The 27,886-nt window shown below is 27.5% G+C and overlaps 2 protein-coding genes across 5 annotated transcripts; one reads left to right on the forward strand and one right to left on the reverse strand.

Moving 5' to 3' along the window:
- The first annotated feature begins 142 nt into the window (after nucleotides 1–142).
- Nucleotides 143–27,886, forward strand: LOC107454749 (uncharacterized). 3 transcript variants are annotated; one of them, XM_043039327.3, is made up of 7 exons: nucleotides 143–183; nucleotides 10,961–12,012; nucleotides 14,912–15,361; nucleotides 16,820–16,959; nucleotides 20,216–20,346; nucleotides 21,050–21,113; nucleotides 27,565–27,886. In XM_043039327.3, the coding sequence occupies exons 1-7, from the start codon at nucleotides 158–160 to the stop codon at nucleotides 27,739–27,741; spliced, it is 2,040 nt and encodes a 679-aa protein (XP_042895261.2). In that variant the 5' UTR covers nucleotides 143–157; the 3' UTR covers nucleotides 27,742–27,886. The 3 variants fall into 3 exon arrangements, with proteins under 3 accessions (XP_042895261.2, XP_087023737.1, XP_087023738.1); XM_087167611.1 differs by lacking the exon at nucleotides 143–183 and adding an exon at nucleotides 8,271–8,366; XM_087167612.1 differs by lacking the exon at nucleotides 143–183 and adding an exon at nucleotides 8,313–8,774.
- On the reverse strand, nucleotides 2,869–8,306 carry Chsy (Chondroitin sulfate synthase). 2 transcript variants are annotated; one of them, XM_016072028.4, is made up of 3 exons: nucleotides 8,052–8,306; nucleotides 6,325–7,104; nucleotides 2,869–4,746 (listed from the first exon to the last, which is right to left on the reverse strand). In XM_016072028.4, the coding sequence occupies exons 2-3, from the start codon at nucleotides 7,087–7,089 to the stop codon at nucleotides 3,274–3,276; spliced, it is 2,238 nt and encodes a 745-aa protein (XP_015927514.3). In that variant the 5' UTR covers nucleotides 7,090–7,104; nucleotides 8,052–8,306; the 3' UTR covers nucleotides 2,869–3,273. The 2 variants fall into 2 exon arrangements, with proteins under 2 accessions (XP_015927514.3, XP_015927513.3); XM_016072027.4 differs by having other exon boundaries at nucleotides 3,112–4,746; nucleotides 7,974–8,201.

Here is a 27,886-nt window from a genome sequence, read left to right on the forward strand (position 1 = left end):
ATAATAATATTAACTAAAAATTTTAAAAAAAAATTATAGTTTTTTAAAACCATGTAGTGAACCCAATCAGAAAGACGTGCGAAGATTGCAGGATGCCTGGGGCAAACGATTAAATTTGATAATATTCTTTCCTGAAATGAGGCGTATAACGCTTAAAATGGTTCAAGAAACAAAATTGGAAAGGTATGTATTATATTTATCTAATTTTATATTTTGAAACCTTTTTTTAATATAAATACAAAAACGGATGCACTCCAAGTACTTGCCGGGGACGTACCATCCCATTGGATTTAACGATAGATACAGAAGAAAGACTCACAAGTATTTACTTTGCGACGAATCATTCATACTAAACCCTATTATCCCAATAATCCGTCCAGCAGACATACAAATTATTCATTTTGATTACAGTTCTCCTAACAATACCGGTACTATTGAAATATACACAGATGGTTCAAAGTTGATATATATTATATAGGAGCTGTTATAGGAGCATCCAACACCTTCAGAGTTGGATGCTCCTTTATTGTTTACAATGATAATCACCTATTACAAAAATGCAGATTCAGATTAACCGAACATTCAACTATTTTTTAAGCCAAACTTTGGGCTACACATATTTTTTAGGAAGGAAATGAGTTTTTATTATTATTCATAATTAAAATATTAACAATTATATCAATGTGCAGTTTCTTTTTACCCAACCGTCTCTATCCTCTTTATTATAACAATAATAGTAAACATTAGGATACTCTGTAGGAAAAATTAAAAAAATTCCTAATTAGAAAAAATTACAAAAATACAAAAATTTCAGATATTTATTTTTAATTCAGATAACAAAAAGGTTTATCACAGTTAGCAAATAAGATTACATAGTTATATCATCAAGCAATCTTTGGCACATTTATATAAAAATAAAGAGAAAAAACGAGTTAGAAAAAGAATTACAAATGCATTAAATAAAAGTAGTAGGCATTTTAACATAAGGCAATATTAGAAAGTACAAATAGTCTACATTATTACACACGTGACACCATTTATAGCAATAGGTTGGCCACTGCCCAGACAAAACCATAATTCTTTGAGATTACTAGAGTAAAATTCATAAAATTTAGCAAATTGTCTTGATTTAAATTAACAAAATTTTTCAAGTAATTTAAATAATTACATATATATAATTTTCTATTAAGTTTTTATATTTAAATGCAATTGAAAAAGTTTTGTATTAATCCAAGCTGTTAATTTTTCTAACTAATATTGTTCATTGTTCGAAGCCTGTAATTTTCATCATATTAGAAAAAAAAAAGAATTATGAATTCTTTAAAAATATTTTATTACTTTTTTTACATGATGGACAGGAATTGGTTTTCAAAAATGATTATTTTCTTTATATTTCAAGATGCTAAGAAAACTAAAATTAGAACTTAAAAAATGAATTATTGATCCAAATAGTACTATAATATATAACACTAGTAGTATATATTATATTATACTAGTATTATATATTATATTAAAGTACTATATAGTATATAATAGTACTATAATATAACATTATTGCTATAATATATTTTATAGTAATAAAAGTGTGACTGGATAAGTTTTAAAATGTACAATTGGTAACATAAAAATACCTATTAATAGATTGAAATGCTCAGTTCGTAGTGATAAGATAATATTCATTCAATACTGCTAATTGCTGATATTCCAATTTTTTTTTTTTAGAATTGAGGGTATATTTTCCTGAGAATTCCAGGTTTTCTCAGTGACTGGCCATCCTGAATACACATTACAATATTCAATATTGTAATGTGTCAATATTGTTCAAGTTTCCAGATATTTTAAATTTGTAACCAGAGGACAGTAAAATTATTAGGTGAAAAAAACGAAACTTTATACAGTTATATTTGACAAGTTATATCCTTCTTTCTCATTTTAATTGATTTTGCATCTTTAATAACAAAAATAAATAAATTTATTTAAAAATGTGGTACGAATTTGATTGCATAATATATAATGTCCTATTATCTAAAAGAAAGAGTTAATCAAAACTGATTAAATAAAAGAGCAATTCTTTTGTAGTTTTAAATATAACAATATACAAAAATAATTTTATTTCTCAGCAAAATTAGCATCACTAGAATTTTATTTACTCAGTAAATAATTTTTATATACATACATAGCAACTTTATTCTACTAGATTTTGCACTTTTTTTTTTCAGGTTAAATCAAAATGTCTCCAATTTTAGTAAATTTTCCAAACTCCAAAAAGTTTGGAAATTTTTCGAAGAAACTGCTACTGTTTTTATGACGTTGGAATATTTAAATAAGTATTACTGCTAACTAATGCTGGACACAGGTTCTACGAGTTTCAGGGTGAAAATTATTGTGGGCCATGTTCTCTAAACACAAAAAAGTGAACACATTTTAATGACTAAAATAATTTGAACACATGAATGCTTAAAAATTAGTTAGAATAAGGTGTTAAAAATAATTATAATGTAAAAAAAAAAATATCAAAGAGCACATTAGAAATAATACATTAAACAAATACAAACTTTACGCAAGTGGAATCATGAGAACAAAGATAACATTTCTTTAAGAAAGATTAGTGGCATGCAGAGAGACAGTGGGGGCCGAAGGGCAAAATGACCCCAGGCATCTTGTCGAAAGGTACATTCAATCCATGACTTGAGCACACTAAAACATTTAATTTGATGCTAGATTACTAGAATTACTTTAGTAGGAATTTACATTTTTTACAGAGTAAATACTTAAATTTAGGAAAACATTTTATGAAGATTAAAATATGATTGGTAAAGAAATTTAACTATGAAGTTTTCGTTACTTAAAATGTAAAAGTTTTTTTCCTCTTAAGAATATTTTGTTAAAAATATGAAGTTCTTCAAAACAATAATTATTTCCACACATTATTCACACATAAAAAACTAATTTTAAAAGGGGGATTTAAATTAATACGTTTATTTGCCCTGCCCAGAGTTTAACTAGACTCTTCTTTTCAGGGACATTTAATTGAGGAGTTGGTCCCAGGCATTCACTTGATACCGAACTCCCCAAAGGGCGATAAAAAAAATTTAAAATACCATAAGAGATAGCTTTGTAAATTTAACAATGAACATGTTCAACAAGATAACAAAAAACAAAGTAAAAGTTTAGGTAAATAAAAGCATCAGTAAATTCATAATAGTTAATTCCCTTTAGCTCACATCTCTCAATTGATTACAGATTAAAAAAGTAACATAAATACATAATATTTTACTCTCTGCTGCTCAAATATTTCTGCTTATTGCTTAGAATTATTTTAGCAAGTGTCTTTTGGGATGCCAAACTAGATAATTTACTCCCCCAGCACATTTCATATTGTGAATCTTCCAATTCAGGACTGCAAGTAATAGGGTGAAAGACATGGACAATTCCTGGATCAGCGGCACGCAGAACTGTAAGATTGCTCCGAACCACTTTTGAATAAAGATCAACATCTTCCTTTCCCCATCCTCGAATTGAAGTATCAAATCCTCCAACTTGTCTCAAATCCTCGTTATATATGCTTACAATGCCATAACCAAACTGTCTCCAATATCCCCTTTCTTCACTTAAAGAAGGTATTTCTGAATCATTTTCTAAATATTCCGGATCATATTCACTAAAAACAACAGGAAAATAGACCTGCTTAGATTTAATTGTATTCAAACGTATTCTATTCAAGACGCCGACATCAAGAACAATATCAACATCAACAAAAAATAATAAAGAATATGGTGAAAATGCTTTTGCACCAACTTCCAAAGCAACTGCTCTTGAAAAGGGACCTTTTGCTTCAATTAACCGTAAGTCATATGCAGGATACCTTCTTTTTAAATCTTCTAAAATCATTTTAGTTTCAGTTGAATCATCTTGCTCAGATTCAAAATAAACTACAGCTAGATGAACTTTCTCTCCAGTTTTTAAAAAAACCACTTCAATATTATTTAAAAATCGTTTAAAATTTTCCAAACGTCCATATAAAGGAACGATAATATTGATTTTAGTATTCATCATATCTGTGAGTGATGGCACAGAGTTTTGATTAATATCTTCTTTAAACTCTAATTGGGAGAAGGCTTTTTGAAGATAAGCATGACGACGAACAGGAACAGTCATCTTTTTACCCCTGTACTTTCTATATGTTAATAACATATCTAGTATATAATCAACTCCAAACAAAGGATTTTCTCTAATGTATCCATATAAAATTTCCTTGAAATCTATAACTCTTCCTCTCTGCTTAGAATATTTATTAATAATTTCCATTACTTCCATAACTACATCACTCACCGCCAATTGTTGGTAAGCTTCTAATCGCTTTTTAGGATTAATGCTAGAAATAGAGAAAATATGTTTGCTGATAAAATCCCAAGTCAAGGTTTCATCCCGATTAACAGGGAAAAATTTGTTTAAAACAGGTTTCATTCCTAATATTGAGATATTGTAGTGATTTATTAGGTCATTATTGCCAAAAGGTTTAGTGTCTTGTAAAAGATTTTCCATCTCAAGAATGTCTCGATATAGATTTAAAGCATTATATCTCAAATCTTGTGTGTGCAATCCATGAAAGTAGCTATGCATGCGATATAGATAAGGTGGTTGCTTGATAGGATGAAGAGTTATGGCTCTATGCATTTCCTTGGTTTTTAAACGACCTGTGAAAACTTCTTCTCCACTGAAGCTGTGGTAAAATATACTTTGCATCTGGAGAAAAAAAATATAATATCAATTATGTGAATGAATTTCAAGCATGTTTGAATTATTTAAATCACTAAGAGTATTTATACATATATATTTTTAAGAAATATTGAGATAATCAATATTTATGCGTTAGATATACAGATAAAGAGCAGTCAGACAAAGTTTTTCTTGAAAAAGAAAGATACTTTTTTTTTCTTAGAAAATAAGTTTGCTCTTTATTAGTATTTTAGAAAGAAAACATTATTAATTATAGGTAATTAAGTCATTTCTAAAAACAAACTACCAATAATTTGCAAAAAATAAATTATACCTCAATTAATTTATTTATTTTATCAAACAGTCAACTATTTTATCTAATAACTTATTTAGCAATGCACAATCTTTTTGAGTGAAGGGCCACTTAAACAGCAGGTAAACTAACCAAGGGTCGTATTTACACATTTTGACGGCAAATATAATAAAGACATGCTAAAAGGCAATCTCTATGCATATTTTTTTTCAATAATTTAAACTCAAAAATAAGAGAAAATAAACATTTTAAAATGCATTTTTTTTTAAAAAAAGGTATTCATTTAAAAAAAATAGTTTTAAAATCACTAAAAAAATTTGCTACAAATTAAAATTTATTAACCCCCCCCCCAAAAAAAAAGAAAACTATAAAAATTAAATCAGTTGAGACTAATCCTAACAAAGAAAATATTTGTAATAGGATTCAGAATTAAACCAAGAAACACAGATAATTTTACCAGTGTCTAATTATTTAAGAACAATGAATAAATTTTTTTCAAAATAGAACTTGAATAAAAAGACAATGTTTTTAATGGATGGCAGCTTCCTTTTACAAAAAAGGGTGCATTTATTGGGATCAAAGGGCAAGCAGGGTGGGCTGCCCTTCAAAAAACACTTAGGTAGAACACTGCTTTTATCAGGACTTTGAAGTAGAATCTAGAGGCTATCAAGCTGCCTTGTTAAATCCTAGGCTTTACCGATAAAATATAACTTCTACCAAAGTGGATAGGTAAAAGTATTAAATATGCTTTAATATGATTCTATTTTGACCTTTCACAAAGTTCTCACATTAAAACCTAGCATTTCCCAGATAACAAACTTTTACAGTAACGTAAAACAAAAGAAAATTATAATTCTAAAATATTGAATTTAAAGTTAAACAACATTAATATTTGTTTTCTTTTAAAGTAAACAACAGACATAAGTTAAACTAATATATTTGTTAATAAAAATGATTATTTGATCTGTTTTAGGAATATTCAGTTAGAATATCCTCTAAAAGCATTGCTTTTAAATTTTATTCATTCAGAAAACTTGTAACTCTTGAAAAGACAAAATTTTTCACAATTGTATAATACATATTAGATGTCCTGCAATCAACTAAACAATTATGAAAAAAAAATTGATCAAAAAGTTATTGTTTCATTTAAAAAAGCAAATTGGACTACAAGAGCACACTAAAATAATTTATGTTGAAAAAATAACAATCACTAACTTATAAACAAATGCATTAAACTTATGATTATTTTGAACAAAATATTTGCAGTGGTTCAATAGAATTTTCACACTCACTTCATATGACCAAGTACAAGGAATGCCAACAAACTTTCGGACACATCTTCCAACTTCTACATCTTCATGAGTTGAATAAAGGTTTTTGAGGCAATATCGAATGTGAGGAATAACTAATCGTAAGGTGTCTCGACTCAGAATCATTCCGGGTCCACCCATGCAAAAATTTTCATCCGGTTGTAAACTGAGTTGCCCGAATTCAGCCTTATTTCCAAGACCAGCTTGTCCTATAAATTGAGGTTTGCTACTATTTACAGATCTCAAGAACTTCTCTAAAAGTTCAGTTCGAATATAAACATCATCATCTGCTCTCATAAACCATTCAAAATCATCAATAAAGTTGTCGTGCATAAACTTTAGCATTAAAAATGACTTCTTTTGGGGAGGATATGAGTCATCTACGTTTTTAAGTGGAACAAGTGGAAGAGGAAAGTTCGATTTAGATGTAGAACTGGAGAAAAATATAAGTTTACCAGGTACTGTCTGACCCCAAGTATTGTGAATAGCTAAAGCTCTGGTTTCTAAGTATTTCTGAGCAGTCATCACACCAATAAAAAGAAGTTTCTTATCTTCTGATAACTCTGAAATGTTGACAACATCTTCGATAAGAGTTTCACTATGAGATTGATTCTGAAATGATGTACTTTTACCAAATGTTGCAAAACAGGGTGATTTTTGTAGCAATATATAACGTAATTTGGTGGTGATAATAAAACCAATGATGGCACCAAAAAGTAAACGCCACACAGGAGAAATACCAGCCATAGTTAGAGATAGAATCTACAAAAAAAGACAGAAATGTCAAAAAATACAATAATTAATAAATATAAAAAGTGATAAATGTATAAACATGAATTATTCACACTTTTCAATCTTGGGTTTTTACTAGGTTTCGTCAAGGTGGACCCAGCCCATAAAGACCCAGTGAGTTTTTTCAGATTGGGCCCCCTTGCAATAACCCATCTTTTTTCCCACCAAGTGGGTATTTTCACATTTTATTACTTCCGATAAATTTTCTTCGTAGTTATCAAACTAAATTGTACTTTTAAATTATCTTATATAATTGTGGTAGGCTACACAAGTACACGGCATTATAATACCTGGTCCAATATAAATATTATGGGTCAATATTAAGAGGAGATAAAGGCTTTTGTTATAATAAAGGTAATTTACTTCGAATTCCCTCATTTATCGCTATTTAACATAGTCTTATATATATATACACAGAAACCTATAGGACCATATTGTAGACCCCCATTAAGCTTATAATCACTTCCCCTGGTAGGGTACACTAGTACACGGTAATATAATACCTTCCAATATAAATATTATGGGTCAATATTAGAGGTCATATAGGGTTATGTTAATACAAAATTTTTGCATTGAATTTCCTTAATTATATAATTTTATAAATTTAAGTTACTAACTTTTTATATAAAATACATTTTGGTAGTCTGATTTTCACAAACAAAATTGTGATGTACTAAATACAGGAAAAAATAATGTACACGATTAAAAAAAAAATGTATTGCTAAATTATAATGTATTACTTATCTATAAAACAAATTATGTGTGATTTGCACACACATATTATACTTATTACACAATTCATGGGATAAACAAAGTTAGGTCATTTATACTTTCAATGCCTATTCAATGATTATTTTAGCAAACACAAAATTTCTGTTAAAAGGAGATAAGTTTCCATATACGAGCACGAATATTACCAAATGTTGATCGTATATATTGTCTGTGATAGGTTTCTTAAAGCTGTGACATTGCCAAATAATTGAAATGCATATTTTGTAAATTTGAAACTCTTCAGGATCTCAAAACTTTTAAGAATTTACTTGACATTTGTTTTGTTTTTGATTTGCAGTATCAATACGTTTCCGACTGCTTATGTTTGTTGAGTTTATGATCTTTGTGTTTTTGGGCTAGTTTAAATTTCTTAACAAGATACTTAATGGCAACAGTAATTTAAAGGTACGTTGAGGGAAAATTTAAAAAACAACAAACAATTAAAATAGAGGGAAATCGAAGTACGTTTTCATATATTTTAAAGATTTATCGAAATTTTATTTTAAAATATATTTATAATCTAAAGCAAAAGTAATATATTTTTGTTTCGATGATCAATATTAACTGAAACAGTTAGCACTTTCGCTTTGTCATGATATGTTTATATTGCAGCGGATGTTTAATACAAATTGTTAAGAGAGATTTTTATATACTTTCTCTTTAGGACATGCATTAAAATGTCCAAAATTGCCTTTTATTCTCATAAATAGAGTACTTAGAATTCTAACTACTTGAATTTCTATCTGAGAAGTTAATGATTTTGTAAAAATTCGATTATAAAATTCTTATGTCAAATAAACGACTTCAATTTCTCGAGCAATTCAGCTTTCTAGTTGCATTATTGAAGGAGTTGGTATTATGTAATTTAGGTAGTTCTAAATATTTATAATTTGAAAATTGTAATATAATAAGCTGAATTCAATTTTATTAGAAAGTGGTAACTCTATAAATAGGCTAGAATGATGTAAATAAAGGTTGTTTCATTGAGGATATTTCCGTATCGTGATCTGTTGCGGCAGTTACAATCGCCATGGTACCAAATAGATTTTAAACTTGCCAATTTTTTTTAAAATAAAAATATGTAAGTGTTTGCCCATTGGTGGCTACGAGTTATATTTTTCGAGTTGGTCCCTTTCTGTGATTTTTTTTTATTTTTTAGTTTCTCGCAGGCCGCTGTCTTGAAGTTGCCAAGACTTGGCGATTTCTCTGCTACAGATCATGATACAGAAATCTCCCCGTTGTATTTTTTGTGAAATAAGTTATTTGTTCATTATACAGTTTGAAGGTTTCTTTATCTCATAAGTTTGAAGCATTGTTTAAAATAAAATTAGGAAATCTCATTTCTTCACTCACAACTCTTATCACCCACAAACACAAAAATATATCTCACTGAATGACCTATACTTTTCAATTTTTATCTTTTGAAATTAACAGAGCGATTCTGCTAGACTTTGGAAAGTACAGATCCTTTAGACTCATGATTTCCCAATTTCTGGGTCCTTTTTTGCCTAAAGCAGGTCTCAATTTAGATAATTATTTCTTTTTTTAAAGATTTACAAGTAAAGTAGATTACCATAATTGCACATTTTCATATCATTCACCTTTTAAAGTTCAAAATCTGGTAATATTTTTCAAAGCTAATAAGAGATACATTATTCTTTTTCGTGTCCACATATATATACATATACAGTCTACGCTCTTTAGTTAATTCTAATGACCACAACATGCCGACTGCCACAAGTTCCGTTTGAAGTTCCATTGATGTAATATTATTAGAATGTCCAAACTGAACCTTTCACTTCCATATGCTAATCAAAATTTTGTTTAATTTTTTTTAATATCCGTAAATCACTTCAAAAGAAGGTGTAAGACATTTTTGTGCTCTCAAGATTAACAGCTTTCTATTGAAAACAAGTCAATTGATATCAAAAGTCTCATGAATACTTATTTAACCACAATTTTTTTAATCCTCCTAATCTATAAACGTGAAACATCTTGAATTCCATTTGAATTAAAACAGAATGACAGGACCCCCTATTCTAAACCTAGGAGGTCCTGTGCATAATCTAGTAAAAAAAAAAAGAATTGTAAAAAATGTATTTCTTAGATTTATTAAGAATTTCAAGTGTATATTGCAGCGTCATTTAGAAATGAGTTTCTGGTATAATTTTAATCTTTAAATTTTTTAATTTAAAGCATTTTGTTTGCAATAATTTAAAGTCATGATGTAATTTAAAAGGCAAAAGAATTATTATTATTCAACAAATGCCAGTCATTGACTATTATGTCATTAGGCTTCTAGCTCTCCAGTACTTCTCAACAATACAGTCAAAGTCTTTTAGTGCAGAGCACATGTCCAAATGTGCAGCAGTCATAGCTTGTCCGGAGTTACATAAAAGACAATCTTGTGAAGAAGTCAGTTTGAGGCGAAATAAATGAGAATGTAGACAATCATGTCTGGTCAAAAGTCTATACATGACTACCGCAGTAGCACGGGGAAATTCGGAACACTGAGTTCCACTGCGAGATAAAGAACACTGCTAGAGGACATTCTCTCTAGCAGTGTGACATGTCAAACAATGGAACAATTGTTTGAAGATTCTATTTATTTCAAATGTAACGGAATTTTATTTCAAGTATAGTTTCAGTTTAGATTTAGTGCTGTCTACATGGGTGCAAGTCTTCCGTCCCCAGGACGGATTTCTGTCTTTTGAAAATGTCCGCAGACGGAAGTAAGACGGAAACAAGACTGACTCTTTTAGGTCTATGTTATTGGTCTACTTTCTTATGTCCTGTTATTTTATCAAAAGACAGATGAATAAATATTTTTTGTACAGTGTTTAAACTTGATGTATTATGGTAAAGCTTTCTTAGATAGTTTGCATAGGTCGAGGGGGTATTGTCTATGTTAGGTATTTTAGTCAAAAAATTTTCAGTCTTGGCCTTTTTTCCAACTTGCACCCATAGCTGTCTATATAGATTTCATAAATTTTACTACAAAATATAGATATTTGTTAATAATTTATTTAAAGTGAATAATGACATTTATTTTCAGGTTTATAATTTGGGCAATGATCTTGAGACGTAAGAACCTAAGAAACAAATCCCCGAAAAGTAAGGTATTACAAAATGTTCATGTTCCCACAAAGAAATATCTAAATAAGACAAAGCATTCTAAAAAGCAGAAGAAATCTATAGACAATGTGACACACTTATCACAGTTAAATAAGCACAATGAAACGTCTTCCAGATCTGATTCTTCATTCCAAGAGTCAGTACGATTGACAAGAAGTAGTACTAGTTCAGGAAGTATTTTTAAAAGTAAGGAAGCATCAAAAAATTCTGCACCTAGTAAAGGTGGTTTTCATTCCTCTTCTGTCGATGATGGCGACTTATCTTGCCATAAGATTAGATTAAGGAGTTCAGTAAATGTGTCTGAATTTGCTTCAAAATTAAGGAAGAAAAATGAAAACTTGCCTGAAAAATCTAGAACCAAAATTTCTTCTCAACATTTAGCAGCTAAAAGGAAGAAAGCAAAACCTTATGACAAAGCTAAACATTCTCAAAAAACTACTATACAATCCCAAAATTCAGAAAAGAATAAGAGCTGTAGAAACAAAAGAAATTTTTTCAAAAAAGCTGTTGATTCCACTTCCTGCCTTGATGGTATGTATTTTAGGTCTGTTCCTATTGATGATTTTTTCATAACTGATTGTCGAGCTAGATTGAGATCATCAAGTTCATCACGCAGAAACATTTTAATTGAAGAGGAAAATAATGAAAAGTATCATCAATCTGCCAGCACAAAAGTTTCTAAAATGAAGTTAGCAAATAAAAAACTTGTTTCTCCTAAAAAACCTTCTAAAGTTAAATCCACTCAGAAAAATGGATTAAAAAAGATAGAAAATTTTAAAGATAAAAAGAAAAGAATTCAAGTAACAAATGATAGCTCTGACAAACTTTCTGCCAACAATAAAAAAAGTTCTATTCTTCCTTCAGTGTTCGCTGAAATGGATGATTTAATTTTGAATACTTCCATCTTATATGAATCTGAAGATTCAAGCTATGAACTGCGAAAAAAGAGTAAAAAAGATTTGCAACTTCAAGGTTTGTAATTTTATAACCAAGGTTGTTTTTGACTAAATTATTTGATAAGATCTAAATCAAATGTTCTTGGGTAATATTGATATTAATTCTTTTATGCCATAATTTGCTAGGGATGCACAACCTTTTTGAGTGAAGGGCCACTTGCTCAAGAGGTTGATTAATTAAGGACCACACATATGCTCAGTCATGTTGGCAGCAAAGATGATAATTTTTATGTAATCATTAGTGTGCTAAGCACTAAATTATTTAATCAATAAAATAAGTTACATATTTGCAGAAATTAAATAGTTTTAATTATTAGAATTCATTCTCAAGTGAAAAAATTAATACTTTTTCTTAAATGTTTCCCTTTCTATCAATAAGTGATTTATCACTGTAATGTTCTAAGAATAAAACTAAAAAACTGCACTGTTTTAAGAATGAAAGTGTATAAAAAAATACATGCATATTTTACTAAGTAATATAAATATGAATTAAATATTTTCATAAAAAAAATTAATAAGGTTTAAACAAAAAATAAACTGAACCATAATAGTACAAAATAAGTATTAATAATTAAGTATTTATGCGATATTTTTACTTCAGATATTATTTCTATTTCTTGCATTATTAGAGGTTTCATAAATTATAATTAGAAAATATTTTCTTTTTCCTTTTTTTCTTAAAAAATCACCTAATCTACAAAAAATTTAAAACAAAATAAATTACCAACAATAAGGACTTTAAAAATGTGTTTTTTTTTGCCAGTATTAAAATTTTTCAGGTTAGAATAACATTGTACTAAATTATTGCGATTCTAAATTGGTGATTTAAAATTCGTATGTCTTAATAAAAATAGAACTTTTTAAAATCATTAGGGAATGCATCACCAAAACTGCCGAAAAAATTATTGAAAAGTAATCTTGATTTACAAGGAAATCAGAAAAAGCAAACGTCAAAAAGAGATTATTTAAACATTTAAAACTGTGATTCGAAATTTGAGTGTCATAATAATATCATACTAAAAATACGGGATTTTCAAAATAATATAGAAAAGAGTAGCTATGACTGCGTTTAAAAAAAAAATGATCATTCAGATTTATGATGTAATCGGCACAAATAAAGCATGTCAAAAAGTGAACTGTGCGATTTATAACTCACGAGTAGTAAAAGTATAATAAATGTATCAGAATTTGAAAAACTACATGGAACTTAATGTATTTATAAATGTAAAGGAAAGAAAAAATCCTGATAAATCGGGCTGCATATCAATAGTCAACGGGCCACAGTTTGTGCACTCCTAATTTAAACTATTGATAAATGAATTATTTGATATTCTTATTTGTTTTTTATCGTACACTAATTTAAAAGAAGTTAAAAGTAATATGAACTATACCGCAGGCTATGGCCAAAGTTTGTGTACCCCTAGTTTTAACTATTGATTACTGAATTATTTGTATTTGCTTTTTATTGTATCATAATTTAAATGAAATTAAAAGTAAAGTGAACTACATTTGATTATAATGAACTATAAAAAGCAACTTGAACTACGAAGAAAAATGGATTATTTTTCTAATTGTTTGATATCTTTGATTGTATATTTCTGAATTTTGAATATTGCCTAGTTACAATACTGGAAATATAAGCAGGAATCTGTCCAGGCCGAATTTACTACCGTTTAGCGGTACCTTCACAAATTCAACTTTAGGAAAAACGGTAGTTTCACAAATTCAATTTCAGGAAAAACGGTAGTTTTACAAAATGCTTTTTCTTAAAATTTTATTTCTGTATCCCTTAAGAAACGATAAATCCATATTTTCGTGTTGATTTTTAAATATAATTTTTCACAAATTATGTCTAAATTTTCACAAAATAGGTACCTTTCAGAAAAACCTAGACAGACCCCTGATAAGTTTTTAATATAAGTTACTCTTTAAATAGGTTCTGTTTGATAGGTGATCTTTTTGGCAGTTCTTAGCTCCTTAATAGTATTCATGTATTTTGGTTTGTCAGGTCAAGTTTTATTAAAAATTTATTTTTGAGTTGTAAGGAAATAATGTGTTTTTTTAAACAGCAATAAGAATGAGCCTACTAACCTTTAGGAGGCTCATTCTTTAAGCTGATAATGTTAGCTAGTGTTTTGTTATTACAAAAAAAAAAAAAAGTATAGAGTAATCAGAGTTCTGTAGAAGTAAAAAAGGACAGGGTGGTTCGTTACAGAAAAGAGTACTTCAAGTTTTCAATGAGCACTCAACAATAAAAATTTATCAAATGTGTAATAATATGTAATAACTGAATTTGATCCTCAGCAATTTTTATTCTATTTTATGCGTGTATTTCAAAAAATAATACTTACTCATTATCAAAAGAAGAGAAAAATTTGTAGTTTATAAAAAAAAATTAAAGGCATCCTAAAAAGCAATTATTATCCACAAATTTTTTCAAAAAAAAAGTAAATTGAAAAAATAATGATTAATTGACAAACAACTTGAAAGCTATTTTTCTATAATTTAAACTGCAAATTGTGAAAGGAACATTTAAAGGGGCATCTATTTTTAAAAAAAAATATATCTATGTATTAAAAAAATAATAAAAAATCCCTTGATAAAAGGTAAACTTATGAAAATTCAACCAGTTGAGAATAATACTAACAAAATTAATGCTTGTAATTGTAATCAGAATTAAACCTTTAAACACAGATAATTTTACCACTGTGTAGTTATTATTTAAATAGTAAATAAATGTTTTTTAATTGAATATGAATAAAAAGTTTTTTTCTTTAAGGGATTACCAAGAGGGTGCTTCAAAGGGCTGACAGGGCGCGTCACCCTTTTAGAAACACTTTTGGAGTACACTGTAGTAATTTCGAAAAAGCTTCCTTATTTTAGTTATTCTAAAAGTTCATATTTATTATTTCCAGCCAGGAGAAGCACAAGAGTCAGTAAAAGATTGAGTCCAAGTGATGTTAAAGACGATTCAACCGTGAATTTAAATAACCTTGGAAGGAAGAGGAAAGAATCAGCTAAGTGCTATACTAAAAAGACTGAGAAAATTAAAGTTAACAATAAAAAAACAGTGAATGCAACTGGCCACCAAGGGTCTGTCAAAGAAAATGTAAAACAAACAAGACTGACTGTGTCTAGTAGAAAAATAACCGATATTAACAGTTTTTCATCCCCTTTATCAGCAACAGTTCTATCTAAATCACTTCCTAACAAGTTTTGCTACCGCTTGAATTCTATTCCTGTTGATGATCTTACTGTAACTGCACTTTCTACTCCTCCTACCATTGAAAGATTATTTGCATCTAATTTAGCTAAAAGACCAAGTGTTTCATCAACTCCACTTTTAATTAAAAAAAGTTCATCTAGTAAGTGTTTTTAAAAATAAATTTTTAATTTTTTTTTTTAATATTCTTTATTTTGATAAATCTGTATGAAAATGAATTCAAACATTTTTTTATTACCTCTTTATTACCAAACCCTATTTCTATAAAAATGTTAATTTTCATTTGCTATATTAGAATTTCGTAAAATTTTTTTGATTTAAATGTTTGGATAATCTTTTTGAGGTACAAATATTTATTTAACCCACTGGTGGTTTAGCAAAAGGGCATCATTTGGAGAATGTTTCTCCCCTGTACTCTATTTTCCTATCAAATAAGATAGAAGAACCGGTTTTGTTATGCAGAGAAAACTGTTGGTTAAATACAACTTTTTATGTGCATCATTTTATGTTTATATCAGTGAGTCAATGTTAGTTTCAATTTATTTTTTGAACTATAGTAAAAATTTTAATTATTTTTTTAAAAAGTTTGCTGATGACTTATAAGCCATCTATATAATAAAATAAATATAAATAGCAATTTGTTTGAAATTCTTTAAATTCTGGAAAATATTGGAAACTAAGTTGTACTGTTGTGTGGCTGTATTGAAATATTAAATGCAATCATATAGTGTGATGGAAAGATATTTATTTTGTATTGTTACTGAGTTTTTTTAATTCGCATAGTTTCTGCTGTCTGACTGATTGCTTCATTAAAAAAAATTTAAAAAAGTGTATGTAAAATTCGTTGTTATATTCAGGTTATGTTCATAACAATACATTCATTATAAGTTTTTTTTAACATTAAACCAACTATATATTAACTGTCTCACTGCATAATTTTTTTTCCCAAGTAGGTTTTTTATTACATGTTTCAAACCAACATATATTTTAAAGTTAAAATCTATCAAAAAATGTTTGTAAATGATTTTTTTTTTCAATATTGAATTAGATGATATAAAAGGCTGTCAGAAATTGAAATTGGAGAATAATCATATAAAAGCAAAGTTTGAAGAATTGGTCTTGGTTATATTATGATTTATTTTATGAATTACAAAGGTATACTAATGAAGTACTTACAAAACATTTATTGGAAACAAAGCTTAAGGCAATTTTCTACATTGCAAATTCTGCACCATATTCATGTTTCTTACCATAAATTACCTATACATAATATAAACATACCATTAAATTTGCTTTTATATCTTAACTTCATCGTTCTTTGTGTGTTTTTGCCTCATATAAGAACATAAACTTTGACGCCCTCTAGCGGTTTTGCATTTTGTTTTCGACCATGCATTCTTTGATAAAAATTGTTTGCTTGGGTGTGTACAATCACTTCCTCCCTGAATATATATATATATATATATATTTAAAATAGTGAGGTGATTACAGGCATTCTAATATAGTTTTTGTCTTTTAATTTTTCTACCACTTTTTTAAAAATGTCAAGCATTCTACTATCCCTAGAAACTGAATACTGATGATACTTTCATTATGCTAGGGGTTGACATTGTCAGAAAGTCATTACCAGGAAAAGGATCTTTGAAACGTAAGCGGTGGGTAATGAACTCATTGAAAGGACTGAATGAAGGATATGAAGATGATCTTTTTGAGAATCGTGAAATCCAAGTACCTTCTCTGGTATGATTTGTTGAATATAATAATTGTACTTAATTATGCATGTATTCAATAATATTATAATAATATTATAATACTTAAGTATGCATGTATTCAATAATATGTGCATAATATTTGAATATATTTAAACAGTATTATTTAAAAAAAGGATGCTCTGCATTGATACAAAATTGTAGGATTTCTTTTCTATTGCATTCACAAACTTTCAGAACCTTATGAATTTAGTTTCTTATAGGATTTGAACAATTCCATGCCTTTTTTAAAAAAACCAATAATTTTTTTAAAAGTACTTTTTTGTTTTTCATTTTAAATCTTTAGTTTACTTTTTGTTTACAAAAATGCATATTTGAGTTTAGGCTTTCCTCAATAAAAATGTTTAAAACTTATTACACTATATGCTTCCCAATAATAATTGCATTTAAACTACAAAATGACATTGAGTGTATTATCCACAATCGTAATTTTTGTGGCCTTTAAAAAGAAAAAACAGTGGTATATTATTTTAGATTAATGTCTTTTAAAGAATGGATAATCAGAATAAAATAAATAATTAAATGAATAATAAAAAAGAGAAATGTAAAACTATTGCTGAATGCAAATTGATGACTAAGCAAAAATTTATTGCAGATTTCTTACATTTTTATACATCTGTAAATAGTAATGGAATATGAATTGTTTTGTTAATAAATTAGAAAATAATTATAAAAATCCTACTAAATATTAAAATTTTAAACCTTCTTTTTAAAACCACATATTATTTCAATATTGCAATACATTTAAGTATTTATTGTTTCAAATTTAAATTATCATACTAATACTCTTTAAATGATAAATTAATTAAAAAAAAATTATAATTTAAATCTTTTTATTCAATTCAATTTTTTATAATTATTTTAATATTCAATTTTTTTATAGTACAATTATTTTTATTTACTGGGTTAGTTTTTCTATACATAAAGATTTGGTAACCTACAGTTAAGGTTATGTATAAGAAACACACTTTGTTATGCTATTTCAATTTTTTAAAAAAAAAGTTGTGAAATTGATCTTCTAATTCGCTTATTTTAACCTATTTTTCAGTAGTTAATAATGATACAGAAGAAAATAATTCAGTAGAAAATTTTTTGTGATTGATTTTTTTTCCATAGAAAACTTCTTATAAAAAAAAAAACTTGAATTTCCCTTAAATTCAATTATTTTACAAAATGCTAATTCAAATCATGAATTATTTTAGAGATGCAAAGGAGTAAATGAGCAATGAATGGGAGAGAGGATGAAAAATGTTAATGCTGTTTTATTGTTTTTGAGGAAAAGAAATAGGATTAGTTGGGATTATTTTTGATAACTTTGACTAGAGCAGTAGTTATAAGGATAAATCTGAAGCAACATAATGTTATTGCCACGTTATTGTATATATTATTGCCACGAGAAAACATATTTTCTTCAAAAATAGTTGGATGATAAAATGCATCTTGCTACCACTTAATCTGTTTTATTGATGCAAACTGTAGGAAAAATGTAGTCACGCAATATCGTGTGACCCGACCACGAGCGTTGTAACCTGTATATAACAGCAGTGTTTTCTCTATGCGTATTTAGAAGGGCACCCCTCCCTGTCTGCGATTGATCTGCAAATGCGCCCTCTTCTCCCTTGTTGTAAAAAGAAGCTGCCATCGCTGAAAAACACTAGCTTTTTATTTATATTCCATTTTGAAAAAAATTTATTAATTGTTTAAATAATAATTACTCACTACTAAAATTATCTGTGTTTATAGGTTTAATTTTGATTACTATTAAAAATATTTACTTTGTGTGGATTACTCAGAACTCATTAATTTTTTATAATTATCTTTTTTTTCGGGGATGGGGTGTATAAATAATTTTTTCAATGATTTTAAATTTCAAAATTATTTTTTAAATAAATACCTTTTTTTTAAAGAAAAAAAGAATGCATTTTTGAACGCTTCTTTTCTCATAATTTTCACTTGAAAGTATGAAAAAAAGTTTCCAAGTTGTTTATTAATTAATTATATTTTTAGTTTATACTTCTATTGAAAGAAATTTATGTTTAAAGATTGTCTTTTAGCACATGTTTAATTATTTTTATAAACTTCCATGAAAAATGTTTCTATTATTTTAATAATGAGTGAAGATTGTTTTTAGAAATATACACATAAAATAGTATAAAAGGGTAAATACACAAGTGGGCGACCTTTGTGCTAAAAATAATATTTTTGTGCTCTTTAACGTTGTTTACCTTAGTTTGTATAAGAGGGTAATTTAAAAATTGTTGAGGATCAAATTCAGTTATTACATAATATTACACATTTTGATCAATTTTTAGGGTGGTAAGAGAGTGCCATTTAAAAATTCAAAGTGTCCTTTTCTGAGAAGCAGTGCTCTTCTCTTTTTTTTCGAGGGAGAACTCTATATTATGGTAGTTTGTCTCATGCTTACATTATCTTGCCTTAGTTTAATTTTAATTGGTTATGCGACGTATCTAATGGAAATTGCTGTAATGGATCAAAAAATACAGGATTTGTTCCAAAAAATTCCCTTTAATGTATTTGATTTGGTTTCTTTTATCAGGAACAAGGAGAATATATATATATATATATATGTATGTCTTTTTGGTACAAAAAATCATTCTCCAAAACAATTTTTTATCAGAATTTGCGATTTTGTCGCATTTGGGGAGGTGGCGAATGCTTTGCTCAGACTCCGCTTATTGGGGTTCTTTCCACTTAAATATTGCAATTTATATGACCAACGTTAACAGAGGAGATTAATTTGCAATAACTAAAAGTAAATCTTATTTGTGTAATTTTGCAGAAAAAAACATTGACAATAATAGTATTACTGCTTAATATGATACTTTTACTGCAGAGATGCCAACTTGCTCCGGACAGCAAATATATATTTTAAAGTGATAGTTTATCAATAGTGATTCTTGGTTTAATAAATTCAATTTAGTAGATTTTTATCCACCACTATTTCTAAATAATTAGTAGGCTTATATAATTCACCACTTAATTGAACTTATGTTGTGCTATGCCTTTCAAAAAGCAAGCAAAAATAGTCAAATAGTTGTAAAATTTACCTTGTAGTTATTTACCGTTTTTTTAATTATTCTGGTGCGTCCGGAGCAGTTGGCAACTCTGTTACTGTAATACAATAATAAATTACTGTTTGTTCGATGATAATTTTTATATAATGTTAACTGTAATAAAACAAATTTTTTTAATTAATTTTATTTTAGTTAGACGATTCAGACATGTCTGATATAAGCATTGCAACTCCAAAATGTGCATACTTGGTATCTCCTAATCTCCCTGTAAAAACTCCTCATTTTAAAGATTGCTATAGTCCTACTCAACTTTTCAACTCTAGGTGAGTTCTTTGATTTACTGTTTGTTTAGTGTTTGAGAATGCTAATAAAAGTACTTACTGTTTTATTTTCTATTGACTTTAAAAAAATGAATAAAAATGAAATGTCTGGCTTAGATCCAAATGTGTTTATGTCGATTACATCTCACTTAAATACACTAGGGATAAGATTGAGATTCTTCCTGGGATCTGTTTGTTTACCAGTCTTAAATTATTTTTCTCTTTAAGTTTATTATTAAGCCATTTACCAATTTTTAAAATCATATCATTTTAATTTTTTTTCAAATGGCTTTTAAAAACCTCTATTTTTTTCATCAGAGTGATTTTAGAAGTTTGTGCGTAAGAATTTTTGTCAATTAAAAAAAGTTTAGCAACAATAGCGTAATGAGGTTATTGTTTAGAAATGCAGCAAAGTTGTAGGGTCCAAAGAGTCCAATTCAACTTTATTTCGTTATTGAAGTTGGAAAATAGAATCTTTGGTAACAGGGCAGATATTATGCCATCCCCATGGCATCAACGTACAGAAAATTTGGGATATACTTGAAATGTACATGGTTGATAGAGATCATGATACAAGATAAACTTTGAAAGACTTATAATTTTTTTTTGCTTAGAGACATATTCCACCAAGATTTTTTCTGTTAACAATTAGTTTTTAAAAGTGTTTTTAAATCTTGTTAAAATGTGTCTTTTTTTTTAAATACAGGAAAGTTGCTGAAGAATATATGCACAGGCGTAATAAAAATAGAAAAAAAAATTCAACAGGAGAAGTAAGTTTTTTGTTCTGTACATGTTTTTCTTAAAAACAACTGAACTATAAATTTACTTATAAATATGTTCTGATCTTTATGTTCATGTTCTGATCCTTATATTCATGTTCTGATCCTTATAACAGTTTTCAAATTCTATGCTAATGTGTTAAGCAGAAGTAGAGGGAATCTCTAGAAATAGATTTTATTCTGCACTCAATTCAAGTTTGTGGTATATAAAGATATTACAGATTATATTAATGATTTTTATTTATTAAAAAAGAATTAAGTAAGAAAATTATTTTGTTTTTAAATGTTTGAAATATGTTATGCATATGACCATTAAAAAATACTACTAATTAAATACTTAGCCTTCACATATTGTTTTTATTTATTATTTTCTCATTTAAACCCAAAGTTGTCTAGTTTATAAATATCCTCTCAAGCAATTTTTGTATTGATTTTTGTATTAATGTAAAAAAATGTAAAATTGCAATTTTTTTTGTTGGGAGTGGGGAATTGAAATTGCTGACTGCAATATTTGTTAAAGGAAAAGTAAAATATGTTGGTAGTTTTAAAGTGCTTCAATCTTCATCTATGGATAGTGATTATTTAGAATATCCATTAAAAGTGATGAAGAAGCAACCATTTTCCAAGAAAGCATTCGATTCATATGAGAAACTTTCTCTATAATTGTAATGATGAAATTGTTACTAGGTACACGTCAGAATATTTCAGAATTATGTAACCGTATTGAAATAGGGTTGTGAGTTATTTCTCTTTTTACCTAGTGAAGAATTTTTTTTGTATGGGATTAAAATAATAATTTTTTTTGTTGTTAAGGTTATGAAAGTTTAAAAATATAAAAAGTTTTTGCTTGCCCTGCTGAGCATTGTAACTAAGTATTGGGTGCAAAATATGACTGATAGCCCAAATGAGCTTTAAAGAAAATTCTGGCAAGGCTAAGAAATTTTTTTTACTGTAAAACATAAGGAATTGCTTTACAAAATTTTTATATGTAAAAGAAGAAAAAATGGAAAATTATCCCTGTAAAAAAAGTCTTTCAAGAAAGAAGAACGAGAAAAGCCTTGATCTACGAAAGTGAAAGCATATTTTATGTTATGTTAAAAGAAAAATTAATACTTTTTTGTTATGTTTGCCCTTTGACGCAGATAAAACATTAGCAAAGCTATTTTTTAAAAGCCAAACCGAGATGGGTTTTTGGGTTTAATTGGTTTTCTTATGGGTTGAATTTTTTTTTATTGGGGGGGGGGTTAATTCGATGTTATTTTTTTGGTGTATGAAGTAAGGGTGACATTAGAGAATTAGATCACATTTCAACAAATTTTCAAGGAAATAATGTACCCAATACTTTGAATAAAGGCTCAGCATTAGCAAACTTTGAAATTGGAAGTCAACTAACAGTAGCTCACAGCTCTAAACCAAAGTTGAAACAAGAAAGAATGATGTCAAAATTTGCAGTACGAATAGCCAACAGTCAAAAGTCAATCTTTAAACTTAAAAAAAGCTAAATTTTTTTATGCTTATAACATTGCTTTAATGCAGAAAGCAATAAAGAGTACGAAGAAATGTTACAAGCTCGTATTAAACCAGGCTATTTTGGATCCAATCGATTTAATTTAGGATGAAAACTTTTAGATGCTGCATCGTTAGAAACTGGTCAAATTTTAAAAGAAATTAATATCTAAAAGTGGATCATCTGCTACAATACTTGTTGATGATTAGAGTAATATAAAAAATGAACCAATTATGGAAACGTGCATCCATTCTGAAGAAGAAAAAAATTCATTTTCTTCTTAATGCTACAGATGCTTGCTACAGCTTTCTTAATGCTACAGCTTGCACAAATACTGCAGAATATTGTGCCAATTTTTGCACTAAATCAATAGACTATTGTTTTGAAAGTTTTAGAATCAATATTTTTTGCAATATTCATTGATAAAGAAAACAAAACGTTAAAAGCAAGAGAGATGTTGCCAGGGAAAAATGTCTACCTATGGATGCTCTGCTCACGATCTCAATCTCCTTGCAGAGAAAATCAGTAAAAAACACATTCTGAAGCATATAACTAAGGTTTACAAATATTTTAGAAATCACCACATACCACTTGGCTGGTTAAAAGAAGTGTCATGCCTCAACTAGCTAGTGAAGTTAGGTGGAACTCTATGTCCAATTGTGTTTTGTCAGGGGTCTGTCCAGACATTTTGTGAAAGGTTCGTTTTTGTAAAATTGTGAAAAAATGACTCATAATTTATGAGTATAAAATAAACGTTAAGTCACATTCTTTCAACCAGGGTCCTGCTTTTGTGAATTTGTGTAAGTAGGGTCCTGTTATTGCGAAAAACTTTTTCAAGGAGTTTTTAAATTGCAAAGACATACAAGATTATGCTCAACACTGTAAAATTATAATTAAAGCAAATTAAATTTTAAAAAATAAACAGCTATTGCTGCTACTAAATTAGAGATTCAACATACATATATTTGCTATTTAGCCTATACTGCTGAACGCAGAATATTCATTTCGGACAAATAAAGGAAGAAGCGTCTTCCGAAGACAAAACTTAGTTCCTTTACATCTGTCCTTCTCCCCCCACCCTTCCCGTGAAGGGTTTATTCGATTAACAAAACAAAAATGAAGATACATAAATTTGTGAAGGGTTCAATTAAATGATAAATTTTGTGAAGGGTTCGTTTTTAGGTTAAAATATTTTGTAAAGGGTCCATTTTTATGAAAAAATATTTTGTGAAGGGTCCATTTTTATGAAAAAATATTTTGTGAAGGGTTCGTTAACGGACCCCAATTTCTTCTAAACAGACCCCTGGCTTTGTCATTCATTAAAACTATAATCTCCGCAATGAAATTTAAGTAAAAAATTCAAATGATTTCCCTGTTAATATTGAATTTTGGGAAATGCAATGATCTTTACAAAATCTCTGAGCATGCAGAAACAGCTTGCATCTATTAAAAATATACTCTTGCAGATTCGATCTAACACAACCAATCTATCTGATGCAATTGATTATTAAATGGATTCAAAAGACAATGAGAATCTAAGTTCATAGGAAAAAATGCTCCCTTACCCCTTTCTATTTTTTAGCTATTATGCTGAATCTAAAATACAATGGAAAGGAGAGGATTGGATTTCTAAGAAAAATGCTGAATGGCTATTTCCAGTTCTGTGTTTCAGAGTAAAAGATTCAAGTGTGTACCCACACTCTTTATTTAGTGAAAGTGTAGTGAAACATTTAACTTTCATTAAAGGGTGGAATATTATGGAAGCCCACTCAAGTGCGAATACAAAAGAATTTGCCCATTTTATGGTTTATGTCCAGCAAGCTTGGCAGCTATTAATCACATGTTTTCTACGTGTGGACTTGTTTGGTTCAAATTGTGAATTAGTTTGGGTCTTAATAAAGCTAAAACGCTTGCAAAAGCTTATAGACATTAAAGAGTGAATTAGAACTTGATGAGATTATTACAGAACTTTAACTCATTTCATTTTATTTTTACTTTGCTGATATATCATTAATTACAGAATGTAAATTACAGAATTTTTTTCTAAAATGAATATTATGTAATATCCTTTAGATTAAAAAATTGTGATAAAATAAAGAGTACCATGTGTTCCATTTCTCTGCAATGTTAAAATATTTTTTATTCTTTGAAATATGATATATTTCTATTAAATGAAAATTTCAAAAATGTATTCAAAATTTTTGGTCAACTTTTTAGAATGTAATCAAAATTATTTGCTTAAAAATAAAAGAATATTTGAGAAAAAATATCAAAAATGTGTGAAAATATAACTAATAACAGGGAAAAAAAAGGTTAGCAAACCAACTCCTTTTTTTGTCATTTCTTAAAAAAACCCTAATTTAAGCATGGGTTTTTTAGATGTTTTTTTTTCTTCAATAATTGGGTGGTAGACAGCCCTAGTCACTGTGTCCCTTTTATATATATTTTTTTCCTCTAATGCTCTAATTACAAGATGAAATATATTTTGGAATTTTTTAATCAACAAAAAGCAGTCATAATAGCTACTAAAAAATTCTGTATAATTATCAGAATTATATTTGTTCTAAAATGTAAAATCCCCCAAAAGTAGTGTAATTGGTTATTTATATTATTTTATTTATATTAAAAAATTAATCAATATTTAATTTTGTGAATAAAAGAAAATTAATAATAAATAACTGTTTTTCTTAGATCTAAGAAAGATAAAATAAAAAGAGTACCATGTGTTCCATTTCTGCAATGTTAAAATATTTTTTATTCTTTAAAATATATACATTTCTATTAAAGATAATATAATAAAAATTCGAAAAACTATTGTTTAAAAGTGAGCTATTTTTACTTTTAATGCACATAAAAGACACAAGTGTTTCATGCTGTATTTTATAACCATAAATTTTTCATATGTTAAATAAAATTTTTTCTCTTATTTTTGACTTAAATTAATACAAAATAATAAAAAAGTATAAAACATGTGTTTAATAAAAATTAATATTTCATATAATGTTATTTTATTTTAGAATTGTGTAAAATTGAAGGATTTTTTTTTTCTTTGTTAATGAAGAAATTATTCTTTACTTTCTAAAAATATTTTGAAAAAGCTATAGTAACTTTAAAAAAAGTTCTATAATTTTGGGAAAATTTCAAACAGAAAAAAAACAAGCAAAAAAAAATCACAATAAATTATTTTTTGAAAATATCTGGCTTTGGCAAAGTATCCACTCCAGCAAAGTATATGCAGAAATGCATCTTGCATGTCCAATTATTTTTTTCGAATGCATATTAATGAAAACATATAGACTTATATATTAAAAAAGTATTTATAAAATTATATCTACTAAATTATGTCTACCTCTACACTTATATTTTAATTATAAATAAAAAGTATTAATTTATCGTTAGTAACGAAGTATTCTGCACTGATGAACATTGATGAAGTTATCTTGCATTGTTTAATCAATAATGATGATTATTTTGAATAAATAATGGATTATAGCAAATCATTATTATTAATATATTATAGCAATTCATGATTACTATTGAATTATTCTCAGCAGTGCCCTTTTGGTGTTCTATTTGTGCCTTTTATTAGGTTTTCTTATATTCTATTAATTATATTTCTATGTGCTATTCTACTAATTTTATTTTAAGTTTTAATTGAAATAAATTATTGCTTTTTAAAATAAAAATAAACACAGCTAATAGAATAAAAAAAATTTAGGTAACTGTGTTTTATAAATTCTTATTTATATAATTTTTATTATTGAATTCTTATGTTTATTTAGGCCTTATCAAATATAATGCTGTGATCTGTTTCATTCTTGTGCATATAAGATTTTTTTTTTATTTCCTCTTGTTGGGCTTGAAATAGTTTGACATTTATGCTGCTTTAAAGAGCACCCATAAAGAGTCATTGAAAAAATAAAAACTGTATATCAAAAAAACAAAAAACTATGAATTGTAAAGAAGCTGGAGATTAATAATCTTAGAAATAAAAACCAGCAAACAGGCTTTGCTTTTGTTTAATTTGGAAAAGTTTTTTTTTTAATCTACTTATTTCTGTTCCTCTTTTAGCATTTTTTTAAGTTCATTAATAAGATGAAATTACTTTTCTAATTTAAAGTTTGTTAATTTGTGCTGCATATTCTTCACATACAAATGAAATATTAGCAAGGGGAAAAATAAAAAAGCCTCTCTCTATTTATGAAAAAGGATATTCAACTTATAATATGCTTACATTTTATAATTTTAATTATTTGATCATATTAACATTTATCTTCATTATCCTCATTATTTCATCATATTAACATGTCATTGAATTAATAACGAAAACTTGTTAAAAATAGTAATTAATTATTGTTTAATTTTTATTATATTTTTAATAAATTATTTGAATAACGGATGTTCTGAGCTTTGTTTAAGTTCTGAAAGTACTTTCTGAATCTCTGACGATTTGGATATGAGACTTTTACCTTTTTTATCAATATAAATGTATAGTGCACAAAAAAAAGTGAAAATAATTTTGGTTTTAATGATGGATATATCACATATTAAAATGCTATCTTACCTAACCTAATTATCTAAATAACCTAAGATATGCTAATTAATCAAACTAAAGATATATATTTATTCTAAATGAATATACATTCTCCTTCCAGCAGATTTATATTTTGTGCCCCTTATAATGTATGAGTGGGCTCTTATTCAGCATTTTACCAATTTAGTTTCTCTTTGCTAATTAATTTTCTTTCTTCTTCTTTGTATTTATAAATGGTTCAATATAAACTATGGCAGTAGTAGTATAAACTAGCCACCATGCAATAAGTGTTACATATTGTGCCTTATTAAATTGTTAATTTTATATCATTTTTGCTTTGAAATTAGTCAATGTGTTAAATATAATTACTTGATTAAGTTTCTGATTTTAAAAATTCTTAGGTTGCAGTCTCTGCAGGAAAGAAAACCAGCCCATCTAAAAATAATATAAATGTTTCTTCTGAAGCAAAAAGATCGAAATTACTAGAGTTAGTTGATACTCTTAATATGAGACAAAGTTCAATAGAATTGAATGAGGACAATGAGGAAGACGACTATTTTAATGATATTTCATTTTGAAACCACTGTTTTAGCAGAACATTTTGTCCATGGCTTTAAAATGTTTTTCAATCTAAATTCTTTTTCTATGTTTCATTAACATATTCAATGTTTCCATATCACTTTGTGTAATGACTCAATAAATTTCATAAAGGACTTCCTTGAA

The sequence above is a fragment of the Parasteatoda tepidariorum genome, chromosome 7 (genome assembly GCF_982258835.1).
Source record: "Parasteatoda tepidariorum strain Cologne lab strain chromosome 7, Ptep-v5.0, whole genome shotgun sequence".
Lineage (NCBI taxonomy): Eukaryota > Metazoa > Arthropoda > Arachnida > Araneae > Theridiidae > Parasteatoda > Parasteatoda tepidariorum.

Excerpts from the sequence above, each read along its gene's own strand:
- LOC107454749 (XM_043039327.3), top strand. The coding sequence starts at position 158 with ATGGTTCAAGAAACAAAATTGGAAAG. Across the intron at positions 12,013-14,911 it reads AAAAGATTTGCAACTTCAAG|CCAGGAGAAGCACAAGAGTC; the intron begins GTTTGTAATTTT and ends TATTATTTCCAG. Across the intron at positions 15,362-16,819 it reads AATTAAAAAAAGTTCATCTA|GGGTTGACATTGTCAGAAAG; the intron begins GTAAGTGTTTTT and ends TCATTATGCTAG.
- Chsy (XM_016072028.4), bottom strand. The coding sequence starts at position 7,089 with ATGGCTGGTATTTCTCCTGTGTGGCGTTTACTTTTTGGTGCCATCATT. Across the intron at positions 4,747-6,324 it reads CTTGTACTTGGTCATATGAA|ATGCAAAGTATATTTTACCA; the intron begins GTGAGTGTGAAA and ends TTTTTTCTCCAG.